General features: G+C 38.2%; 2 protein-coding genes across 7 annotated transcripts in view; one reads left to right on the forward strand and one right to left on the reverse strand.

The window, feature by feature from the left end:
- The window catches only part of ABHD17B (abhydrolase domain containing 17B, depalmitoylase), a 37261-nt gene extending 24543 nt beyond the window's left edge, over positions 1 to 12718 (reverse strand). The window contains exon 1 of one of the 2 annotated variants that reach the window (XM_004322103.4): positions 12583 to 12718. The gene's annotated coding sequence lies outside the window, so the exon portion shown is untranslated. The remainder of the gene's footprint in view (positions 1 to 12582) is intronic. The other variant, XM_073806215.1, reaches the window with a different exon arrangement.
- The window catches only part of C6H9orf85 (chromosome 6 C9orf85 homolog), a 65470-nt gene continuing 51618 nt past the window's right edge, over positions 12130 to 25981 (forward strand). Inside the window, exons 1-4 of one of the 5 annotated variants that reach the window (XR_012332547.1) lie at positions 12130 to 13776; positions 14428 to 14530; positions 15292 to 15363; positions 15738 to 17128. Coding sequence is in view for 1 of the 5 variants with exons in the window: in XM_004322102.4 (XP_004322150.1) it covers positions 13675 to 13776 (102 nt within the window). In the remaining 4 variants the exon portion in view is untranslated. Of the gene's footprint in view, positions 13777 to 14427; positions 14531 to 15291; positions 15364 to 15737; positions 17129 to 25981 lie in introns of those variants that run through there. The other 4 variants (XR_012332548.1, XR_012332545.1, XR_012332546.1 and 1 more) reach the window with 4 other exon arrangements.

Consider the following 25981-nt stretch of genomic DNA (forward strand, 5'->3'; position numbering starts at 1 on the left):
TAGTAGGGTTATGGGGGGAATGCTGGCACTTATGAGGCCTTAATATAAGTACAACATTCCTTAACAAGTATCATTGTCTCTCTTATATAGATTGTGTAACAAGCCAATCAATTCTTACTAATATGGCCTTCAGTTTGTCTATCAACACAACATAAACTGCCATCTCCACCACTTCCTTTTTCTCCTGGTTGCCAGCTGCTTTTCCTTAGCTATACTCACCTGTTAAGTAAAGGTCTGAAGAAATACTACCACTCCTAGAAAGTGTGTTATAAATCCTCATGACTGTAACTTGTGCTTAATACCTTTCCTGGCCTCAACAAATCAACATTTTGCCATCATTTCTTCAAACATGGAAGTTTTGTGCAAATTTTCTCCAGGAGTGCCTGATAAGAACTAGAATAACTATTTCAAAGAAGAAAGGTTTAAATGCCCAATTAAAGAAAATAAGAACAACATATTTAACAGACTAAAAGTCAGTTTTAATTCTTTAAGACCTCGGGCAAGTAATTTAACTCTTATATTTCTTCATTTGAAAAAATAAGGTAATTGGCGTAACATTCATTCAAGTCTCTCTTAATTCTTAAATTCATGTGTTCTTTTGTAAATTGGCTGTCAGTATTTTAAATGTATTATAATGAATGAATATGTATTATTAATAAATTAATGCTCTACAGGCTCTTTTCATCTTATAAAAAATTAAATGCTATGTAATACAGGGTAGACTTTAAGTTTCAGAAATCAGACAAAAGTAGATAACACTTAGGAAAGACCTTATGAAGGAGTTAGAACTAAAAAGTCAGTAAATACGACTTCCAAAAGCAGAGGGAAAACCCTCCAGGCTAGGAGAATAATACATGTAAAAGTATGACAGTTGAGAAAGAACTAAGGCAAAGGTATATGGTAGAAAGGAAGAAAAAAAAAACAGGGAAAGGGGAGGATTAGATAAATGAGAAATTTAAAAATAAATCTGTTTAACAATGTATAGAAAACCATTGTAGTTCTTTTACACATGGAATAAAGAATGATGCAGTCATTTAGGTAACTGCATATAAGCCTGCACTGACTTGGAATTACATTAGAATCTGATAGTACTGATGATTTTAGAGCACAGTAACTTGGTAACTTGTGTACTACTGAAGAACTTTATTTATTTAAATCTTAAGCTTTCAAAAACAAACCTCAAACAGGCATACTCTTCAACCTGCTACATGGAGGTACATCAAACACACATTATTTAGAAAGCAGAAGATTTAACAAATGGCTATATGGTGCACAATGTATAAACCACATCCTTTAATTAAATATCAACACATGACTACATTTAAAGGTAATTGTTTCTCCAAATTAGTAACACATAAAACTTTCTCCCACACAAAATAAACTAAAGGTAATCTTGATTTCCTGGATATTTTAGTTAATAAAAATTGTCTTAAATTTTCCTTTTAGAGGCAAGTAGCAAACAAAGTAAATACTGCAGCCATTTTTTTGTTTGTTTGTTTTCTTTTAGAGACAATTTCTAGAATAGGTCTGAAAAGTATTTTAGTAAAAGCTGATACAGAACAATGATGTTTCTGATGCTGTATGCCCAGTGATGCAACTGGAGAAAAGTGGGATGGTGGGAAGGGGAACAGAAGATTGCAAAAACAGTTGAGGCAAATCCTTGATACTTGATTTGAGAAGAATCTGAGAGCTAGTTTTAGATACATGTCTTGTGTATCTCTGGTGTAAATACTTGTTTGGGAGGAGGAAGAAAACAAGCATTAAAGATGGGTAGTCCACTCATCCTTTCAAATGTCATCAACTGGGTTACTAAATATCATCTTAGGCATGAAATATTAAATTCATCTAATGATTTTTGGTATTGCATACAATTTTTACCTTTCGAAGAAGTCTTGTTTCACATTATATGTACCTTATTTTTATAAAGTAAAGGAATGGTAGAAACAGCACCAGCTGAGGAGTTAGGGAACTCAGGTTCTAGTTACAACTCTATTTAAATGAGCTCTTATGCCCCCAACTACCTCAATTTTAATGTGAGAAGATTCAATTATAACATCTAGAGCTTTTCCAGCAAGAATATTTTATTATGCTAAATCCTAATTCTCCTCTGTAATCTGCCTGGATTTGGGGGGCATTGTATCCTATGTTCACAATGTTGCTCTTTATACAACTGGATATAATTCCTTTCCTCTCCTTGACCCTATAGAAATTTGATTGTTTATTCTATTAAAAATACCAAGAATATAAAAATAGCCTCTGAAGTATAACATTTTAAAGAGAACAAAAATTGTGAAACCTGTGGGAATATTATTGAAATTAAGTTAAAACAGTATCAAACAGGTAGTTTTCAATGACCTCGACCTCAATATTGTAAAGTCTAAATAAATACTAAACGGAGAGTTCAATTTGGAAAAACAATTTCTTTCATCCTTTATTACAGGTGAGAACACATGCAATTCCTTTGATTTACTGAGGTTACCTTTTCCACTCTTTTATAGTAATTCCTGGCTTTTACAAATAAAGGAGTGACCAGGGTTATGTAGAATAACACAGAAGGAACAACGTAGAATGTGTGAGTAAACGAACAAATGGAAAATATTTGAGAGTAAATGTGAATTTCTTCCTTTCATATGTTCTCCTAACTTACAATTTCTTTTCTACATAGCCTACAAAGTAATCTGCTCAAGAACTCCTTGATAGCTTCCCGCTGTACCTGTAATAAAATCTAACTTCTCCACAGGTCCTTAAAGGCCTTGTGTGACCCGGCCTTTGCTTACAGCCTCCAAACTTATCTTGATACTTTCACCTCTATGATTGCAGACTCCCTCACTCACCCTCTTTCAGTTTCTTGAAAGCTGTTTCCAAGTCAGGATTTGCACACTTGCCTCATTTGCTCCCTCTGACCTCTCAATATTCCAGTCTCAAATGCCACTTTTCCCAGACGTCTTAAAAGCCTCAAATCTAAATTGTTATTCTTCCTCATAGCACCCAGTTCTTTTCATTTACAGTTGAATATTGTGATCCCTGCCATGTGTGCTTAATTGATTAATGCCTACTGTCTTTACTATGACGTTAGTGACCATGTGTTTTCTTCAGCAGTATACAGGCAGCACCTGATCAATAATAATTTACTAATGAAATGAAAGAGAGTAAAGAAAATAAGAACTTTCAGTTATACCTAAAGACCTGACATAACATAAACTGAGATAGATAATGCTAAATATAATTAAAATAGGTTTTGTTTTGTTATTCTGAACCAGGATTCACAACACTAATGTGTGTAATTTATGGCTTGACTCTTTCTGGAAACCATAATAATTAACAAATTATGCTTCTATTTACATTGCACTCTATGCATTAAAAAAAACACCTTCTGATATACTTAAAATCCTTAAGAAAGGTAGTTAAATAAGCAGACCAGTAAGTTAAGGATAATTACCACATGTACATTTTACTAATGTGCTAATTGGGGATGTTTTATCTGGCTAATACCCATTAACTGCAATAGCAAATCCATTTTCCTGATTATAAAGCTATAATACTATATTTTTCTTTATTAAGTTATATCACGAGTATCTTCTGACAAGGCTAGAAAATCCTTTTTTAAAAGTTATTTGAATGGTGGCAAAAAGAAAAAAAGTTGAAATTCTTCCAAGTTGATTAATTTGGGAGCCATTTTAGCGAGCCTTGTACTCATGAGTTACTTTGAAGAGTTAATTTAAATTTTGTATTGGCAAAAACTGAACATTCTCTGCTACTGACAGTTTCTTTTGGGATGAAATGTGTGCTAGTGGGAAGAATTTATATTCTTAAAGCATTCACTTTTAAATGATTTGGGCACTTAAAATAACTGAGTGATTCACTCCTGCAGCCCTCAGGTGGAGCATATTGTCCCTAAGTGATAAGTTATCAGTCAGTGCCCCACTGTAAGCCCCTGAACAGTGATTTTTTCCCCCCTGTATTACTAGTACTACTTTCCAGTGCCATCACAGGCAGAAGCAGAACTTCAAACTTAAAGAAGATGGAACTAAGTCAGTTCTTCACTTTGATAGGAACTCTAAAAAAATAAGATACACATGTGTTGATTAAAGATGTACTGTTATAGTTGGTTAGGCAATATTTACACTTCTATAAGCAAATAAGTTTATGTATCCAGGATAATATTCCCAAAGTGGGACAAGGTAGGGTAGTAAGCAATGGTACAAAATATCTGTTAGAGCAATTTGATTTTCTATTTCTGAAAGTATTTAGATTTACAGCGGCTTTCAGCAATTTAAAAAATAAGCCATAATACACAAAACCCAGAAGTATCTAAGAAATTTACAAAAGGAAACAGTTTGTGAATCAATGCTTTGAATTTCTAGGAGTTGCTTTTGTTTATCATTTTATTAATTTCTTACAAGTTTGGTAATGAGAACCCTCAGAAATCAATTTGCAGCAAAACAAAATATGAAAGAAGTTTCTAACATGGGGGAAATACAATATTTAGTTTTTTTGAACACAATAAAATATTCAGCTATAACAACTGAAGTTTGTTATACAATGGTAACAATGTACTATATTTTTGTATATATATAAGTTTCATTTCATGAATCTTTGTTGGCATGGGTGGTGTGAGGGCTGGTACTGGCCTATAATCAAGTTTTTACCATTCTTCAGCAAAATGAGAAAAGTTATGGACAAAAGCAGTGAGTTAATAAATTTAAAGGTTTGCCCTCTATTTGGAGATTATATCCTTTCAACAGTTTTCTAACATTAAAATATATCTTTTTTTGTGAAAAATGAAACTCTTGTAAGAAACTAAGAAATGGTAATAGGTACTAAGTTTTTATTTTTGAAGTGATTGTACTGAGCAAAACTTCAATTGGTAGCCTCTCATTATCCTTCCCCCTTTTTGGAAATTTCACTGTTCCCCTCAAAAATAAAAAATTTTAGAACTACTGGGCTTTGAAACTAGATATAAATGCAATCAAATCACAGCTCAGTTACCTTCTAAGTTGTGTCGGCTTTAGACAAATCACAGTACTTCTCTGAGCCTCAATCTTATTTGTAAACTGTGCAGAGTTACTGGGAACATGAAATGAGACATCTAAATTCCTGCCATACTAGATGCAGAAAAGATGTTCTTTTTACTTGGAAAATGCAGGCATGTATTTTATAATCCCTTTCTGGACCCTCGAAATCAATCAAATCCTGACTGTGCGAAGTGTCACTCCCTCAGGACCGACTCCTCCACACATATTCTGGAGGGTTCCAATGCCTCTAGCATCTTCAGAGACCCTGCCTAACCAGTTATCCTCTCTGATGTTTCCTGTATCTTCAGCCTCTCCTGCTCTTCTGATCCATCTCTGCTGTTTATAAACATATTCAAGAGTCTCCTCTTTAAAAAAAAAAAAAAAAAAGTGTATATATCTAGATTCTACTACCTTCTCTGACTATCTTTCAAAATCAAACTTCTTTACTTCTCATTTTCCACTGTTCCCCATGAGGGCCAAAATGAATTGTGATCTAACATCTATCATGAAGTTGTTGATCCATTTAGGATTACCGGTAACCTCATAATTTCAAGTGCATTGGGTATTTCTTAGTCTTCCTTTTACACAATCACTTGTGGAATTAAACACCATCATCCTCTCCTTTCCTTCTTGAAACTAACTTCCAATCTAGGTTTTTCTGGTGATCTTTTCAAAGGTTATACTATTATTATTATTATTTACAAATTGCCCTTTATTGTCCTCTTATCTTTTGTTTAACTCGCCCAAACCTATGCTTTAGCTACAACTTTGGTCTTTTGCCTTCCTGTCTTTTGTTCTCAGCCATACCCCTGGCTTTAACTACCATTTATACACTGATGGTGTCTAAATCTAAAAAACTAAACCTGAATCTCTAGCACAGACCTCTCCCTTAAGCTATAGACCCTGAATATCTAAATCTGTATTTCCTTCCCTCCTCCTCCCTCCCTCTCTCTTCAGTTCTCTCATTCAATCAAGGCCTAACTCCTAGGTACCTCTCCATCCCCTCAGCCACATCTTAGCTCAACCACTTTTCAACTTATTAAAAAGTCACTCAGTAGTATCTATCTCATACCCCTCTAATGCACATTCTACACTGTTGCCAAGTGATTTCATTTTTTTGTTTAAAATCTTTCAATAGGTCTTATATCCCTCTTGGATTAATCTAAACTCTTTAACATGTCATACATGATTCCCCCACCCTCTTCCCTTCTTGGCATCTATCCTTATTTCTGAGTACTTCCTTTTCCATTCATTCTACTGAGCATTTAGATAATCTTAGGTGCAACATTATTTTGTGTGTGCATATGCATGTATTAGGTCATGAAAGCAAAACTTCTTATGGATTTTAACAAATGAAAAATTGAAAGCAACTACCCTAGGGAATTCTATCAGAATGTCTTCCAAGCATAATTTTTAAAGGTCTTCCTCACTCCCATTAACTTAACCGCCCTAAATCTTCATTAATAAAAGTGACAGTGAGGTCTGTTAAAAAGCTGTGAATGAAATGTAAGCTTGCCAAACCAAGTTACCGAATGGCATTATTTTCTCGTTAATAGCTGATGTGTGGAGAATAATTTTTACTTTTTAGGGGTGGAGATGGCAAAGCTAAAGAGTGAAAAATTATAAGTACACCAAGCAGGATACTAATCAGAAACAAAAAATCTAGGCTACAGTTTGCTGATGGAATTTGGGGGGGGTAGTTTATTACAGGAATTATTTCAACTGCTTTTAATTTTCAAAACACATTTAAGAATAATGTAAATTCAGAAGCCAAACAAATTTGTTGCACTAGATAAACTGATAATGTCTTCTACTTTTGTTCCTGGAGGCGTTTTCTTTTATTTCAGGTTTGTTGGGATTGGAATGGAGACTTGCCTACACCAAGTTAATGAGGTTATTTCAACGTCTCTTTCTTCTTCATCCTGACCTACATCAAGCATATACTTATTCTCTTAATCCTATTCTTTCACTGTGGCTACATTCTAAAAATAAATCTTAGTTAAATATGCTAAGACAGACATAATGAAAAGAATTTCTTTAGCAGTATGTATTTTTAAGGGTAAAGACCCCTATCTCTATTGCCATAAAAATAAAGTACAGAGTGCTACATGAAACTACATGGCAGGGGGCTGGGGCAGGGAGGGAAGGAGGTAGGGGCTTTTACTTGTTATCTCCTTTAATCTTAATAATACTTTTCTCAGGTTATCATCCCTTTACATATGAAGAAATCAAGGCTTCAGGTTAAGTCAATCAACTTGTCCAAGTTCACACAACTTATTAAATGGGAGAGCCAGGAACATAGGTTTAACTTGACTATATTCTGTCCACTCTTCCAAGATTATCCACATGGTTAATGCCCTCACTGCACATTGTGCTCATTCTCCCCTTCTCAAAAGGGAGACCTATTTAATAGGTCAAAACTTCCTCGTTTGATTTCCTCCTTACCATTCTCTACCTTTTCTTTAGAAGTTATTTATCGCTTTCTAACATATTAGATATTTATTGTGCATATTGTGTATGGTCCTCTGCTAGGTGGTAAGCTCTAGAAGGTTAGGGATCTTTGTTTATTTTGTTTACAGATGCACCCCTCAAACCTAGAAGAGTAACTGATAGTAGACACCGGCCCATTCTTCCTTTCCCACTTTTCATCTTTAACTGTACAAGGACTTGTTTAACCATTTTCACCTTTAATTCCTGGGAAAACAAAACAGGACCTACATCTGAGCCAAATTAACATTAAAATACTTGAATTTAGTCTGAAATTCTGTTAAAAAATTAGGATAATAAGTATCATTTTTAAAATTCTAGGCAGAATAAAAAGTGATGACAAGACACATAAAACAAACTGTAAAATGTGGAGATGCAAATGATGAAAGATTAGTACCTTAGGGTACCTGCTCACTTTCTGTGATGTTTTAGAGGCCGAATGTGAGACACAGATGAAAAAAGGAATCAGAGTACTCTAAAAGCAGTGGTTCCCAAACCTTTTATTAAAAAAGTCAAATTGGGGACTTCCCTGGCGGGCCAGTGATTAGGACTTTGCCTTTCAATGCAGAGCGTGTGTGTTCGATCCAAATTAAAAAAAAAAAAATTGGAATGACAAAAGAGTTAACAAGTTTTAATTTTGCCACAAAGGGGTGTTACAAACTAAATATAATATACTATCACTATAATTTCATAAGCACACATTAACATAAAAATAATTTCAGTATAAAGGGTAGTCATTTTTACTGAGTAAATTTAGATTCACAAACACCTCATTTATAAAAATAGCTCCATGTGTATTTAAGATTTACATGTGAAAAAGTAAAACTTTTAAAACAAACTATAACAGAATCTTTATAATCTCAAGATAGAGAAGATTTCCTTTAAAGAGAAAAAGCATAATCATAGAAGAATTTGACATTAAAATTAAGAACATCTAGTTACCAAAAGATACCATACTTAAAGTGAAAAGGCATGCAAATGACTAGAAAATATCTGTAAAGCCTACCAAGCATTGCTATCCAGAATACATAAAAAGCATTTACAAATCAATAAAACAAACCCGTAGAAAAACAGAATAGGCAATTCATAGAAGGAACATGAATAGCCAAAAAATAAATGAAAGTGTTCTCAACAGTGTGATGAAACCTACAATGAAGTAACATTTCATACTCCTCATAATGTCAAAACTTAACAAGTCTAAAGTATCTGGAAGGTGAGAAAACAGACCCTTTAATCCATTACTGATACAAACACTCTGGAGAGAAAACTGGTAGTTATCAAATCAAGTTGAAGAAGCAGCTCCTACCCTGTGTTCTAGCAATCTACTACTAGATTTGTATCCCAGTGCAATCTTTCTCAATAATGGCTTTTTAGTTGTTGTAACGAATGGGGTACTACTGTATAGATACCAGGGACACGAGGCACACTTGGTGTGTAAAGATAATGCTGTGACACGTCCCATGACTTTTGAACATTCTGCTGGACAATCATTTAAGGGAACAGAAGGAAAAAATAAGGTCAAATATTAATAAATAGGATTTAACACAAAGTATATTTGTATTGTTTTAATATAGGTGAAGATTTTAAAGAATGCAACCCTTGTGTAAAGAGAGAAGACTGCACTTTTATTTTTGTTCCAACTTTACTGAAATTAGTTATTTCAGAAACTCCCTTATCAGTATCAGTGCCTCTGTTGGTATTTGAATGGCCAATTCAACACACCTGTTTAATCTGCTTTAGCAGCTGTCCTATTCATGGTGATCCTATCCGTGCAAAGTATCTACTACTACTATTTCTTCTAGCAGTGCTTCTTAGACTTTAAGGTGCACTCAACTCACCTGGGAATCTTGTTAATATTCAGCACCTGAATCACTAGGGTAGGGCCTGAGGTTCTGATTTCTAACAAGCTCCCAGAATTCTAATGTTACTGGTCTACTATCACACTTGGTAGCAAGATTACAGTGTGGTTGAGCCTGAGCATTGACACAGTGCAATATATTACTTTGTTATAAATTACTTCTTTATTTTAGTCAGGGCATTACTTTATTTAAAATATGAATGTAAGTTTATTATTATGAATTTCATTTTAACAGTAATGAGGAAGTTGTAAAATATTACTTTAAAAATGGGATATAGGTTCAAGAACCACTACCCTAGAGGAAGCCTTGCACATGCACCTAAGTAAACATACACCGGAATATTCCCTACACACTGTTTAATAAGCAAACAATTGGAAACAACTAAAATGACCAACAGAAACCTGATACAGTCACATAATGAAACACACACCATATGACAGTAAAAATAAACTAGAGCTACCTGAATAAACATAGATAAATCTTGGCATGATCAGTGAAGAAAGCAAGCTACAGATACAAAATTCATATTTAAATAGTCTTAAAACCAATCAAAGAAAAACCATATAGGGTTCATGGATATAAAGGAATGTAGTAAAGTATAAACGGAAGGATGCATGTTAGCAGTTGGGAGTGGGGAAAAGAGGGAATAGGATTTAAGAGGGGTACCAAGTACAGAGGAAGTTTTGTTTTGTAGTTTTAACTTTCCAACTGGGTAATGAGTGCATGAATATTCATTTTATTGTATATTATCAATACTTACATTGCTATATTATTTCTCATTTCACCTCAGTTGGCGAAAACTGTTGGGCCTAGACAGATGTTTGGAAAACACTGCTCCAAAGCAAAGATTCAGGACTAGAAGTCAGAAGACCCAGATTCAAGTCTCAGTTCTGGTTCTTACAAATTGTGTAGCTTTAGGCAATTCAAATAACGAACTTCTCTAGGCTTTATTTCATCTGTAATAAAGTCATAAAGCATCATTTTTCCTCTCCAACTCACAAGGCTGGGTTTGAGAGCCATATTGCTATGTGAGAAATCTTTAACAGGATAGGAAAGGTAGGAGTAGGTAGGAGTAATTTTTGAGAATTAAGAGCAAAACCTTGGATATATTAGAAATAAAATCTATCAGTAAACAAACCAAGCAAGTCAATCTGTCACTCTATTTTCTTGTCATCACTGAATTCTAAAGATATGACACCAAATTATATTTTCTTAACAATGGAGAAATTTTGAGTTTATCACTTCCTAAGTGATGGCATATGGATAGACAGTCTCCCTATTATAACTATGTTTCTTTATCGTAATTCTTCACCAAGGAACTGAAATTCATGATACCAAAACAAAATTGCATTAAAAAGTACTCTTATTAACTAAAACAATCAATGTCACATAACCAGAGGAACTGTTGGTTCTCACTGCCCTTTCTACATAGTGAGCAAATGCACATTTTATTAGTCCTATATTACAGATGGAGAAACTGACTCAGATGTGGGATAGCTTGCCTGGAGCTGTAGACCAATTCAGCGACAAAACTTGGAACAGAGACTAACTGCCTAGTTCTTCTGTGTCCATTAAACTACCAAAAACATTACTTTGCCATAATGCTTTATGGCAATTCTGTATGTCACAGGAAATAGAAAATTCTTTGTCAGATGTCATGCACGTTTCAAAATGGGCAAAGATACTCAAGGAAACAAGCCACTTATCAACTACAGTACTGCACAGCAAGTGACAAGATTAAAACTGCCTAGGTGTGCTAAAACTCTAATCCTATCCTTGACAATTAACCTTATTAATTCTACAGCAGGAGAAAAGAGAGGTCAAAATATAGGTGAGGGTTTCCTCCTGGATCTCAAGTAATATAGCAATTATTGCACAACAGGGACCTTATTTCTTTTATAAGGTGAAACATGTCTATCTCCACTGCTCTTCTTTAAGTAAGCCTCCACACCCCTACTCCCAACCAAAGAGTTGGGCACCCAAATTAGAACACTGGCAATTATGATAATTATCAAAATATTGGCTCTGATTAGATATTAGATAAATCACCCAAATGAGTTTATGCTATAAACGTATGAGACAAACTCTTCATAGAGAAAAGTTCATTTTATTTTAAGTCTTTTTGTTAATGTAAACAGATGAATGCTCTTACAACATGTACCTTTTTACTCAGACTCATTACCTAATGACTAGTAGTTTTAAATGACGCGAGATTTCCAAACTTTTTATTTATTGAAGCCTTAAAAAGAATTCAATGAATTATCTTACGGATCAAGTACTGCATATTACAGAAAAGTTTTAAACATGAATACCTTTTTGTAAGCTAACAGCCAAAATTTAAAGGTCACCCTCCCTGTATTCCGTTACTCATCCTTCTGCTTAACAAATCCACTTCACGCTGACTTAAATCTATGAGTCATTTAAAAAAGTTATATCCTGGCGTTGGCAGAAATCTCCATGGATCAAAGCTCTGAACATTTCTTTCTTTTTTTTTTTTTTTTGAATAAGAAGCCAGGGTTAAACTCTCTTCTTTACAAAAGCCCTTCACAACAGTACAATCTAACTTTTCGTTTCAGGGTTAAAAAAAATTCCAAAGAAAACTTCTAATTTTTCAATTCAAAAACAATTCCTGATGAGCCTACCCTAGAGTTCGAAAACAAGTAGAGTTCAACCATCGAGAGAAAACCACCCTACGGCGGCGGACCAGAATACACAAATCACCAAGCGCGGTGCACAAACGAGCTAAAGTCTAGGCTGGCACACACGAGGACATCCAGGAGACAGCCTTCAGGCGTCGCGACTCTCACAATGAGCCAGGGAGCGAAAAGTGAACCTGGACCCATCTTTCCGTCCACAGGGAGAATAGCAAAGGAATGAAATGAGGCCCTTCTTTGCAAGAAGGACCCAAGACCTTTGCCAGTCCGTCTGTCCGTCCCTCTCCCGCCCCCAGACTCCCGCAGCCTCACCGACTACGAAGACTTTCCTACCTCTCCCCTTCACCGAACCAACAGAGAATCTTCTCAAAAACCCAGACGCGATCGGAAGTGGCTTCTCCGCCTTTGCCGGCGCCGAGAGGCATCCCAGTCGCCAACAACAAAGACGCCTCCCGCTCCCCTCCCCCCGCCCGGCCCGGGCTCGTCCCTCCCGCGCTGCTGCTCCGGGCCTAGCGCCCCCTCCCCGAGCCCAGCCGCAGCGCCCCGGCCCCCCGTGGCCCCACGCACCTGCACCTGAGGGCCGCAGGCAAGGCGTCAGGCAGAAAGGGCCAGGAGAGAACCTCTGCCGCCGCGCTGTCCTCTACGAGGCGCGATCCGCGCTGCTGCCGCCGCCCGACTCTCCCGGCCTGCGGGCGGGCCCGGCCAAAGAGGGGGGACGAGGGCGGCAGCCCCCGGCGCCGGGACGAGCAAGAACGGCGGCGCCCGAGGGGGCCGGCTCGCGCTCCCGAGTCTCGCCTCGCGACGGCCCTGCTCCTCCACACGGGTTCGCGTTCTGCTGACTAACGGCCTCGGCGCGAGGCGCTGGAGCGGCCGCCTCCGCCGCCGCCGTCGGCTGCTGTTGGGCCTCACGTCCCGCGCGGCCGTGGTCGCTGCTGCCGCAGCCGCCGCCACCTCCCTTTCTGGCACTGCAGACACCACCCAGACCCAGTCAGGTCTTTCTTCTTTTTAATCCTCCTTTCTTTGCTCCCCTTCGGCCTGCCGGCAGCGGGGTTCGCTCTCGTGGCGGGAAGGAGGCTGGAAGGGAACCCAGGCGCTAGCAGAGAGCTCACTAAGCTAGGACTTGGTCACTGACTGAACGAAAGCGCCAAGGCTGACCCGGACTCCAGCCTGCGAGCGGGCCGGGGGTTGGACGGAGTCCAGTTTAGCCCGACTTCCACCAATCACAAGCCGCCCAGAGGAGTAGGGCGCCCGGAGAGGCCGAGCTGAGTCGGCAGGAGGCGGGGATTGCGGAAAAGAAGAGCCAATAGGAGCAAAGTTTTCCCTCCCCTTCACTTGGGCGGACTGCCACATTCGGACCAATGGGGGAATTCTCGCTTCGAAGAAAGTGGGATTTTTCGCCGGGTTTGAGAAAGAGGCTTCGCGGATGGGGAGGGGTAGAGATTGGGCTGAGTAAAAGACCCTTGCTGGAGCTGAAGGGCCGAAAGGTGTCCTTTGACCTCCGCGAGGAGTCACGTGGGATGCCGGAGGCGGAGGCAGAAATGCTGGTTAAGTTCCTTCCGGGTCGGAGACAGAAGCGTGAACTCCGTGGAGATAGTTCCTGGTACCCTAGGCTTGGGTGCATCTTCCTTGTCCCAGCTCGAGGTGGTTGTGGTTTCGGCGATGAGCTCCCAGAAGGGGAACGTGGCTCGTTCCAGGCCTCAGAGGCACCAGAATACGTTTAGCTTCAAAAATGACAAGTTTGATAAGAGTGTTCAGACCAAGGTAGGAGCCTGCCTATTACACTAAATCTGACTCCAGGGAGGAATGGTTCAGTGGAAGTGAGAGGAGTTGGCTCTCAGGAAGTGAGAGGAGTTGGCCAGGGCAAATGTGGACCGCAGCCCAGAGTTAGTTTTGGCTGCAGTGTAGCCTTTTCTTTGACCTGGATGTGTTGTCTCCTTGTAAATATATTTGGCGGTGAACATTTGACTAATTGTACTGAATGAACGGGACCCTCATCAAACCTAAAATGCAAAGGGAAAATTGAGTCGTTGAACGCTCCCATTTGGATTACATATTTGCAGTAGGAAAACGAGCATTATGACGCTAGTGTCTTTTTCAAATGTTGCACCAGGTTTATGCACTGTTTCTTTTTGGAAAATCCCAGGCCCATAGGTTTGTAGGGAGAATGTGAAAGCTCTTAAGCCCTCTTAGCCCCAGTGTCCACACCAACATAATGGGAATTTCTCTCTCGTTTGTAAGATTGTTTTGAGAATCAAATTATTTGATGAATGCAAAACTGCTTGTGTTGCTGTTTATATTTATTTAGCAGATTTATTTAAGCTGGAAGGAAATTCAGACTGTATAGATAGCCAGAGGTCTTGGGTTGTATACAGCTACTAATTTGCTGTTAAGTATTTCTCTCTCCTCACTTAGCTGTATGGAGGGGAGATAATTGAAGACAAGAGCAGCTTGGGGGCAGCCGCCATCATATCAGATAAACCTGACGTTAACGTAAACTGGAGCTCAAATTTTCTAGGTGTGTGGCTTAAGGAAGTTATTAAATATTTAATTTCTCTGAGTCTTACTTTGGTCTCAAATGAGAAACCCGCCTGTATTGTTGAGAGGTTAAATGATATATATAAATGATCTGGATCATTAGTGTCCAACAAGTGATAAATTTCCCAACATTGGCTACGCAAGAAAAGTAACTTTTTTTTTTTTTTTTGGCTGCGTTGGGTCTTTGTTGCTGAGTGCGGGCTTTCTCTAGTTGCAGCGAGCCGGGCTACGCTTCGTTGCGGTGCGTGGGCTTCTCATTGCGGAGCACGGGCTGTAGGCGCGTGGGCTCAGTAGTTGTGGCTTGCGGGCTCTAGAGCGCAGGCTCAGTAGTTGTGGCGCATGGGCTTAGTTGCTCCGCGGCATGTGGGATCTTCCAGGTCTGACGATCGAACCCGTGTCCTCTGCATTGGCAGGCGGATTCTTAACCACTGCATCACCAGGGAAGTCCCAAAGTGACAGTTCATGGTAACCAGTGACTTCCTTTTTCTTTCCTTTCTGTCTTCACTATACAGATATATAATGAACATCTTTCATGTACAGGGTCCCATGTGCATGTGTATACAGTGTTCAAAAGAGTTGACTCTGCCTTCAAGGAACTTATGGTTTTCTGGGTCATGGGACAATAAGCACAGAGATATATAATTATAAATTATGATGAAGGGAATCACAGTTGAGTAAAGAAGAATAAGGAGGGATATTTTCAATTGGGCGCTCAGAGGACCTCTCCTTTCCCTTAATTAGGTTCAGATTCAGAAGGAAAACCTGGAGCAACGTTTGGGAAGACTTTCCCAAGTTTGTGCCTGTCATCAATAGGTAAACCAGAGTAAAAAAGCTGTGCTATTCCAAATAGATGTCTATCTTGCCCTGTATTCTTACTCTAAGTCTTTTCACAAGCATTTACTGCTGATTGTTTTTCATCAGGTGATAAAAAGCAGTTTTAATAAGTATTTAGCTACAGTGTCGCTTACTGTGCTTGTTGTCCTTTTAAGTACAGGACTTCTTGAACTTGTACTTCTTGTTCTAGTACTTCGTCCTAGACTTCCTGTACTTTTCATCGTGTATTTTCTGGTGTTATCTAACAACCATTTCATTATGGTCTGAAATGTTTTCATGAGTCTCAAGTTCAGTTCCTGAGTTTCATTTTGTTTATCACTGTTATCATTAATTCCTTTGTCTCTTTTAAATAGTGAGGAAGTCTCATTCGTCCATTGGTAGAACCACCAGGTGCTTTGTTATTGGAGGTTCTAACAAAAACAGCAAGAAATATTTTACTGAGGAAGATCATTAGGTTGATTGTTCATCTGTCTGATGGAGGACTAATAATTGGCTGCATTCATGGCAAATTCTTGAACCATCTATGTGTAGCTGTCTAAAGCCAAGATTTTGTCAGAAGCATCTGACCCTGTCTTCATTCCTGTGCTTTATACCAGAAAGATGTTTTATTCAGCAACATCTAATAAAGGAGTGGTAAGATGTGCATGATTCTCTGTAACTCTCCTTGAAGGATTGTAGTAACAATTGACTACGTGTACGTCATTATTTTGACATAGTCTTACATGATGGTTCTCTGTCTCCTCGTCTGCCAAGCAGTTTGTCAGGACTGAAATTAGAAGTTGGATAATGACAGCTGTTTTATTGGAAAGTTTATCTAAGTAAAGCACCCACTCCCAAAAAGACACAGGTGATAACTGTCTTCATATACTTGAATATATTCCAGAAGAGGAGAGAAGCTTCGCATTCCAAATGGCCAAACTTGAACCAACGGGTCAAAGTAAAAGAGATAGGTTTCAGCTCAATATAAGGGAATTGTCTTAATAGTGAGGAGCATGCACTAGAATTTTGTAACCTCCCTGTCACTGGGGTTATTAAAAGAAGCCTCTATGGCCATTGGCCTGCAGTGCCCTCTCATGACTTGCAGAGGTGAGGTGGAGAGGGGAGTAGGTTTAAATCTCTTCTAGTCATTTGGTACTAAAATATTGATTGTATCGATATCAAGCTTGTGTCCCTTATTGGAAAGGCAATAATGTGTAGTGGAAGGAACACTGGACCAAGAAAAAGCCACATTTTAGCCCCAGTTCTGTTGTTTTTTTTTGCTTTGTGGAAGCATAAAGCATATGATAATTTATGTGGACTTGCAGTTGCTCAAAGCTTAAAAAATTAATTAGAAAAGAAATACATGTTTGTTGAAGAATATTGAAACAACAGAGAAATGTATAAAGTGTAAAAGTGAAAGTACCTTTTTCCAGGCCTGTTCCTCTTCAGATGTAGTCACTGTTAAGAGTTAGATGTGTATGTTTTTAGACATCTATGCACAATATAGTACATATGAAATAAAATGCATTTTCCCTTTCTCATTTAGAAAATTGAGTATGTCAGAACATAAGAGATTAAGCTCATTCTTTTTAATGGGTGTATAATATTCTATAATATATATGTAGAGTAGCTTATTAATTACTTTCCTATTAATAAACATTTGAGTTGTTTTCAATTTTTCACTATGACAAATAAAGTTGCAGTGAATTCTTGTATTCACATATTTGTTCCATATCAGTTATTTGGTACCAGACATTGTGGTAGATACTAGGGGTATAAGGTTGAGCATAATATACAGCCATGCCTTTAATTGAAGCTTATAGTTTGGTGGGCAAGGTGACAGGCATTAATCAAATAATCTTTTTGAGTATGTTAATACAAATGGCAGTAAGAGCTAGGAAGGAAAAGTCTAAGGGAACCTTGAGAGTATCTAGCAGGAAGTCTTGAGTAAGTTTGGAGGGTTTAAGAAGGCTTCCCTGAGGTCTGAAGGATGGATAGCATTTAACTAAATGAAATGGGAAGAGCATATATTATCTTCTTAAGGATGCTGTTTGTTTCATATGTGTAGTCAGCATTGTTTTTACTAGCATGTCTGAAAGTTTTAGAGCCACAGGATCACATGATTTTGTTAGGGCAGAAGTCAATTTCGTGGTCAATACTAGATCTCACTTTTAGGGGGTCATAGTGTACATTAGCATAAAACACTTAGATGTTTTGCAGTTTAAAAAAAAATTATTTAGCCAAAACTTCCCTGGCTGTAGACTTTGGTTTACATAATACCAGTTAAATGTGAATTAATTTTGGGGGGAACACACTCATTTTGGGCAACTCTTGTTACTACCTTGAAATGGAAAAGGAAAAGGAAAATCTGAGGTTATACTCTCTAAATAGTTTTGGAAATAAAGTTTTGTTAATAATAGCTAATGCTATGTACTTAAGTATGTTAGCATCTGTGAATACTTGATATGTATTATCTAATTTGATCTTCAAAAATAACCCTAAGACAGGTGCTACAGTTATCCCATTTTGCATCTTGGGAAATTAGGACTCAGAGGTGAATGATGTGCCCAAAGTTATATTAATAGCATGTGGCTGGCTATGCATTGATTAGGTGTAGCCTGTGCTGGGAGACCTTAAAGAACGGGTAAATTAAAAGTCCCTTTTTGTGTCTGTGTGTTGGTTGTTGTTTTTGAATACTGTGTTTTTGTCTATAATAGAAGCAATGTGATACCAGATTAGGGTTGGAACAGAGATGAGCTTTATTGACACTACCCCTAAACACTACCTGTTTGAAATGTTCGGGGGAAAGAGTCTATTTTCATAAAGTGTGGCCCCCTGGAGTGTCACATATCACAGATACAGGCTGGTTGGAGCAGGTCCCATCTAATCAGCCAGGGCTCTGGAGCAGGGGTGGGGCTCCTCACTCATTTTGTGTGAAAGCCGATGCTAATTCCTTCAAGACCCTCAGCTCCTAGTTTAGGCAGAAAGCTGTCTTAAGTTTAAGGTGATATGATTACATTTATACAGCAGAACAGGATTCTGTGTTTACAAGTACCTTTATTCACAATAGCCAAAAAAACAAAACAAAACAAAAAACAAACAAAACCCCCCACAAATATCCTTCAACAGAGAATAGATAAACAGATTGTGTCAATCATATAATGAAATACTCTGCTATTTAAAAAAAAGCTACTGATACATGCAAGCATGTAGGTAAATCTCAAAAATATCGTGTGGAAGGAAAGAAGTCAGGTGTTTCTCACATCTATAGAAATCTGAACAGTAGTTGCCTTGGGTGGTGGGGGAATTGACTGGAAGGGGTTCAGGACAACTTTCTGGAGTGACGGAAACATGAAGGTCACAAGCATTTATTGAAACTCATTGAATTGAGCATTTAAGGTCTGTGCATGACACTGATATAAATTTTACCTCAATTATAAACAGATATGACCGCAGAATGACTGATTAACTACTCAGCTGTCATGAAGTTCTGTTTTTGTTGTTTGCTTTTTGTTTGGGGAAGTTGTAGGAATACTACCTATTATCAGTATGTTTTAAAAAGAAAACTATTTTTTTAACTTCTCCAGAAAGAAAACAAATGACAGGTTGACATTCTGTCATATTGAATATGTTAGCTAACCATAAGTCAAATTAATTCTAATAGTTGTCTTCTAATATTTTCCCATTTTTTAAGCTTTTATCTACAAACTCCAGTCATGACCCTTAAGTTAAATATTGTCTCTCTGTAAGAGAAATACAGATGGTCGTTACAAAGTGGATCTTGGGAACTCCTTGGTGGTCCAGCGGTTAGGACTCTGCTTTCACCGCTGAGGGCGTGGGTTCGATCCCTGGTTAGGGAACTAAGATACCACAAGCCATGTGGTGTGTCAAAAAATAAAAAACAAACAAAAAACAAAGTGGATCTTGTTCATAAGATTATTGAGCCTGGGGCTTCCCTGGTGGCGCAGTGGTTGAGAGTCTACCTGCCGATGCAGGGGACACGGGTTCGTGCCCCGGTCCGGGAAGATCCCACGTGCCGCGGAGCGGCTGGGCCCGTGAGCCATGGCCGCTGAGCCCGCGCGTCCGGAGCCTGTGCTCCGCAACGGGAGAGGCCACAACAGTGAGAGGCCCACGTACAACAACAACAACAACAAAAAAAAGATTACTGAGCTTGGATCTTACTTTTCCTAGATTGACTCCAGGATAGAGTCATAATAATTTAGTTGGCCATGATGCCTGACACTGTAAGATGAATGAATAAAACCTTGCTATGGAAAAGATACTATTGGTAAGGCTCATTTTGTTCAGGTAGCTTGGAATCAAGTCATATGGGATCTTTGTCCTATCTCCTCGAGCCCAAAGATGTTGTAATTTAGGAAATGGTCTCAGATTGGTTTGTGTTATCTCTGATGTGAGTAATTTTAGTATGAGTTATGAAGTGCCAGTCATGGGAATAAGTGTTATTTCTTAATCAATGGATTTCAACAATTAAGGTTTAAATGAGTGAGTAGCCATTAAACAAATCTGCAGCTGGGCAGAAATAGATTCCACTGTAGTTTCAAGGTAACCATCTTTGGCATTCTGGAGATCACCTGGGACCCCCTTTGATCTTTTTTCCAGATTGGGAAGTGCTCTTTGATATATTTCACCAAGGCTGTCTATTACATGGATTGAAATTAAATGTATCCTCCCCCCAATTGACTTCTTATTAAATTCAACATACTTTTTCAATTGACAAGGTGATTTAATCTATGGTGTGCGGGGCATTATGATACATAAGAGTATTGTACTAAATAAAAGTCATAGTGCTAGTGAATATTCACTACTTTGAATGTTTTGAAGTATAGTATTCCCTGTCTTTTACACAAAATAATCTCATCCATGTTTTGGGATATTTCATTATACCTACATTCCCAAGGTGCTTCCACTTGAAGCCAATAAATTGATTTTGCATGTTTCTTATTTTTGATGCCTGCTACAGTTGGTTTTTTCTACATCAACCGTATGTTGTAGACATTTCATTTTATGTACAATGAATGACAACTGAAATTAATTTGTCTTGATTTGGTCTATGTGTTAAGGAATACTACCATACTCACTGTTGGATTATAAAATTTTATAATTACATTGTCAACACTTGTTTCTACATAAAGTTAAATACTACCCTGTTAGAAATAAAGTATTCTCAGAATTCTTCATCTAGGTAAATTAGTTCACCTGAGAGAGAGAAAGTCGTAATGTATATTAACTCTTCCCCAAATGGGTTATTTTCCGTTTGGAGAAACACTGTGTAGTACGGAGTGGCGCAGTTGGACAAGGAACCTCAGGGATGACAGTTACAGACTGCTGCGGCATTTGTTATTTTAAGCTATAGGACTCTCCACACCTGCACAAGCGTTTTTGTGAGGTCACAGGCAGGTGTACAGAGAATTGTGTTTGTCCTCAGAGCAACCCTGCTGCCCGCTCACTCCAGCCTAATTGTTATTGAACTTTTTCTCACCATTGACTTTTGTGAAAGGAAGAAATGAAATGAGAAAGGGGATAAACGGATAGCTAACATGCCTAAGATTCCTTTCTGAGATTTTCCTTATCACTCCAGGCCAAATAGCACTTAAATATACTGAATGAATTGAATAAACATTCCTCTTCTGAACTTGTCTATGTATGCAAGGCCCTCTACATGCAGGTGATTATCATTAGGATTCTTTAGTTGCTAACTTAAGCAAAAAGGGAATTTATTGGAAAGATACTGAACTGCTCTCATGAAGCTTAGAAAAGGTGTTTGTTAACTTGTTCCGGTTGCATTTTTAGTGTCGAGGATTCCCAAGTTGGCCATTTTTGCTGGGAAATTTTATACTCATTTGCTTTATGTAGATCCTAACTTGATACAATCCTTGAACTTTTCAATGTCCCCTTCCCCTAACCCTTCCAATTTGCCTCCTGGAACTGATAGTTTACTATCATCAAACAGACATAGTGTTGAAAATAAAATTTCGTTCACTTTCTTGCCCTGACTATTCCTGGGAACTCTTGTTTCCCTATAGTCTTTAAGTAATGATGTTTTTTTTCACCCCACATCTTCAACCCCTCATTTAGAACCCTTTCTCCCATTTGTTGCTTTAGTCCATTTTTTCCTTGCTCAGAACCCCAGCTCTTCTGAAATGCATGCCATCAGACTATTTTCCCCTCCAGATCCATCCTTACCTCCTCGTTAGTACCCGGCTCACTGCTTTTCCACAGTTTTCCTGTCATTAGACTTAGTGATTGCTACAGCCACATGGATAATCAAACATCTGATCTCACAGCTTTTAGATCCCCCTACCTCAGAAATCTATTCCCATGGTCAAATGTTAAACCTCATTGCTGGTAACTGCTCCTCTTATAAACTTAAAACAAGCAAACAAACAAAAAGAACAACAAAAAAACCCACTGTCTACTTACCTGGTTTCCTTATTCCTCAAATAATTTTTTTTAACTCCACTGAGTGGTCATGTACATTAAGTTTTCCACTTTCCACTGCACCTCATTCATGTCCTTTTTTCCGTCATCTAGCTTGGAGACCATGTTCTATCAGTACAACTGCTCTTTTGCATGTACTTCAAATCCCTTATCCTTCTTTCCTTCTGTGGTACTTACCTGACAGAATCCTAACCTTGCTTAGATCCAGCTTTCTATCCACCATCATATCTACCAAACTACCTGCATCTGTACCCATTGTAAGGTCGGATCTTAACAAACGGCACCGCGAAACAGGAAAGCTTCAAGTGAGCTTTATTAGGGAGCGCTCCCGGGCGAGGTTCACTGGTCCAAGAGAAAGGGGCCAGAGAAGTCGCACCCGGGCGAGGGTTGGGCAAGATTTTATAGGGGAAGAAGGGAAAGGGGTGTGGTGAATCTGGGAGGGCGCAGCGTATTCCTTATTTGGTGGTCTTTTCGGGTATCCTAGGGGACCGTTAGTCCCGCCCCTCGAAAGGCGGGAAGGCTGGGCCGGGTGCAAAGTCCCCAGGTCAGTTCCTGGAACTGGGTGGTCCGGAATGTCTCCAGGGCAGTTTCTGGAACTGGGTGGTCCGGAGAATTTCGGTCTGATGAAACCTGTGAATCTGATTGTGTTCCCCTGCCTCGGGCCAGTTGGCCTTACACCCATACACTCTCCTTCCTGTTACAGTGGATGAAGTGCCTGTCTCTGCCTAAGACTGGTTCCTTTCCTTGCACCCTAGAGCTCATTTCTTCTTGCCTACCTTAGGACTTAAAGGCTTAAGAATTCTCATTTGTCCATGTTCTGTTGCATCATCAATCTTTCCATCTGTAATGGGTTATTTCAATTAAAAAAAAATCCTCCTTAGATAAAACCCATGTTCTTTTCTGGCCCCACCCTACTTCTTTCTTCTTTATAAGAAAAGCTCCTGGATCTCCCATTTCTTTACCTCCCATTTTGTTCTATCCCTATTTAAATAATTTTTGTACATACCATTCCACTAAAAGCACCCTTGTCAAGGTCATCGATCTCTGTGTTGCCAAATCTTTGTTAATGCTCAGTACTCATCTCACTCAGTTGATCAGCAGCATTTGCCTCTCCAGCACTGTCTTGAAATAATTTTTTTCATTCAGCTCAGTCCATGACTTTACCATCTTTATGCTGATACCTTCCAAATCTGGAACTTCAGGCCAACCTCTCTCCTAAGCTGCAAAGTTGTATATTTAACTACCTGCTTGACCTCTATTCTTAAATATCAAAAAGGTTTCTTAAGCTTAACATGGCAAAGAAAGAACTCTTAATTTTTCTCTTTCAAACCTTTTCCTCCTCCTGTGCTTCCCAACTCTGTAAACAACTCCACTATTTACCCAGTTCCTCAAACCAAAATGTAAGAATTAACCCTTGATTCTTGGCCTTTTCTCACATTCTGTGTTTCAGTTTGTCAGCAAGACTGTCAACTGTTAAATTATCTTAATTTTCATAACCTCATTATTTTGGTAGTCGGCTTTTTGTTAGAAGACTATGGTTGACTGAGACCTTTTTACCAAAAAGGATAGTCGAATAGGTTGATCTCAAGCTGTGAATTAGAATTCCAAAACTGTCAATTTAGGCCATCATTCCTATACATAGATGTGGTCTGTTTTGTTTGGTTTTGATCCAGTTACTTTGAAGAATAAAAATATTTTGAAGTGCATCCATTGGGTAGGAAAAATTTTTTTTATCAGTTTTTGTCAGATTTCAGATTTGGATTTTTGGCCACAGATATCAAGCTCTTATTCAAGACAGTGGCAGCATGGTGTGGTAGAAAGACATTGATCTTGGAGTGAAAAGATTTAGGTCAAATTCTCTAGTATGTACTGGCCCTGTGATCTTACATAAATTTCTTAACTAGTCAAGATCTTAGTGGGTTTAGCTATATTGTGAAAGTTAAGTAAGGTTTATGAAAATGCTCACATGGTACCTGACGTGCAGTGTTAAGTATTCTGTAAATGCTGGTCCATTCCTTCATCTTACTAAGACGTTCATCATGCTTGTACTACGCCCTCAGTAATGCCCTTCCTGGTTAATCCCACTGGAATGTCTCACTCCTTCCCTGTGGCATTTATTGCTCTCACCAGCAGTTCAGTGCTCTGGAGTGAAGGAATGCAAATCAAGTAGTTCTTATTGACATTGTATAATTGATTGTTGGTCTTTGTTAATTCATCTGTCTTTATTGACATGACATCTGTCTTATTGTTATGTAGCAAGCATTTGCAAAAGATGAGTATGGTATGAATCATTCAGGAATCTCAGACTAGTAACTACTCTAAAAAGTGAAAAAAGGTAAATATGGAGCATTTTCATTTATTAAACTTTTGTTGAAGTATAACATACAACATATAGAAAGTGCAAAAATCATAATAGAGTTCAATGAAGTTTCACAAACTGAACCCAGTCAACTCAGATCAAGAGAATGTCACTGACCTCTCCTATTCACCACAACTCTCTCCTCTAATAACCATTATCTTGATGAATATGAAGTATTTTTAAATAACCTTAAAGTCACGGCTTTTGGAGTCAAAGGAGAGAGAGTTATAGGTGCCTGGATGACCAGCCTTTCTTTACAGAAATAGTATTAGTGGATGTAGGCAAGCATCCTGATGGATCATCTTAACTGCTTAAATGTACAACACGACTTGATATGATCCTTCTTTGGGATGAAAGAAATTGGTGTCATTTGATTTTCCAAGTGATTGATTTGGCCCCTTTAGGATTTTTGACTTCTAAAACTATCAAGAGTAAATTTGAACTTTCCTTTAGCTTTGGAGTTGATTATTTCAACCTCAGTCCTAAATGTCTTCCAATTTATCTACTTATGAGGTTGAATTACATTTTTAGAACTTTATGGTGCATATTTTCTTAGATATTTTATCAAGTTCATTTCTAATTGGAATAGTTAGATTTATATTCTAAAGTTAATGTAATTATTCAAATTGTCCTTACGGAATGGAGTTGTATGACACATTTTCTTTTTTGTTTTTGCTTTGGCAGAGTTATATGTTATTAACAAAGAAGTATTTTTTCTTGTAGGTGATAGAAGTATACTGTATAATAATTTTCAGTGATGGCCCATCAGCATTAGAATTCTGTTGTAGCTTTATATTAATTGCACCTGGTTTTGAAGGCCGTTTACAACACGCATATGAAATACCAAGCTAAACTAGGGATTATTTTAAATGCTTTGTTGTTCTGTAAAGATTTATATATTATTAAATGCTCAGCCCTGTCTTACCAGGTGGCTGACTTGTTTGTTTTGAAATTACTCATGTTCCTGAAGTCATCAAATTGAATAATATACTTGACATCATAGTATATACTTGTATTTGTGAATGTTCTATATACCATCATTAGCCCTTATCACAAGACATTATAGTAATATGATACCATGTTTCCTGTAAACGTGAATGCTTGTAGGACATAATGCTAGATCTAATTTTTAATAAAGTTAGAATAGTCATATGGGATAAGTTGTCATTTATCGTCCATATGAAAGAATATTATGGTTACTTTTACATATGTGATGCTGTTGCTCTAATTTAAACTCCTTATTATTGAACCATGGATGGTTCTTTGACCCTCACATGATGATTTCGTTGGCTGTTCCCTGGTATATTTAAATAAAAATCCTGGTTTATCTTGGTAGTTAACACTCATCTTAGGGATTCTCTAGAGACACCTTTATTAATGCCTACTTTTTGCTACCCAGTAAGAAAAAATCAGTCAAATTTTACTAAGGCTTCTTCTTTTTTAAAAAAAATCATTTCCTACAATTATTATTATTATTTAATATAAATTTATTTATTTATGGCTGTGTTGGGTCTTCATTGCTGCGCGCAAGCTTTCTCTGGTTGCAGCAAGCAGGGGCTAATCTTTGTTGCAGTGCGTGGGCATCTCATTGCGTTGGCTTCTATTGTTGCGGAGCACAGGCTCTAGGCGAGCGGGCTTAAGTAGTTGCGGCACGCCGGCTGAGTAGCTGTGGCTGGCGGGCCCTAGAGCGCAGGCTCAGTAGTTGTGGCGCACGGGCTTAGTTGCTCCGCGGCATGCGGGATCTTCGCAGAGAAGAACTCGAACTCGTGTCTCCTGCATTGGCAGGTGGATTCTTAACCA

This window comes from Tursiops truncatus, chromosome 6 (genome assembly GCF_011762595.2).
Source record: "Tursiops truncatus isolate mTurTru1 chromosome 6, mTurTru1.mat.Y, whole genome shotgun sequence".
Classification (NCBI taxonomy): Eukaryota; Metazoa; Chordata; class Mammalia; order Artiodactyla; family Delphinidae; genus Tursiops; species Tursiops truncatus.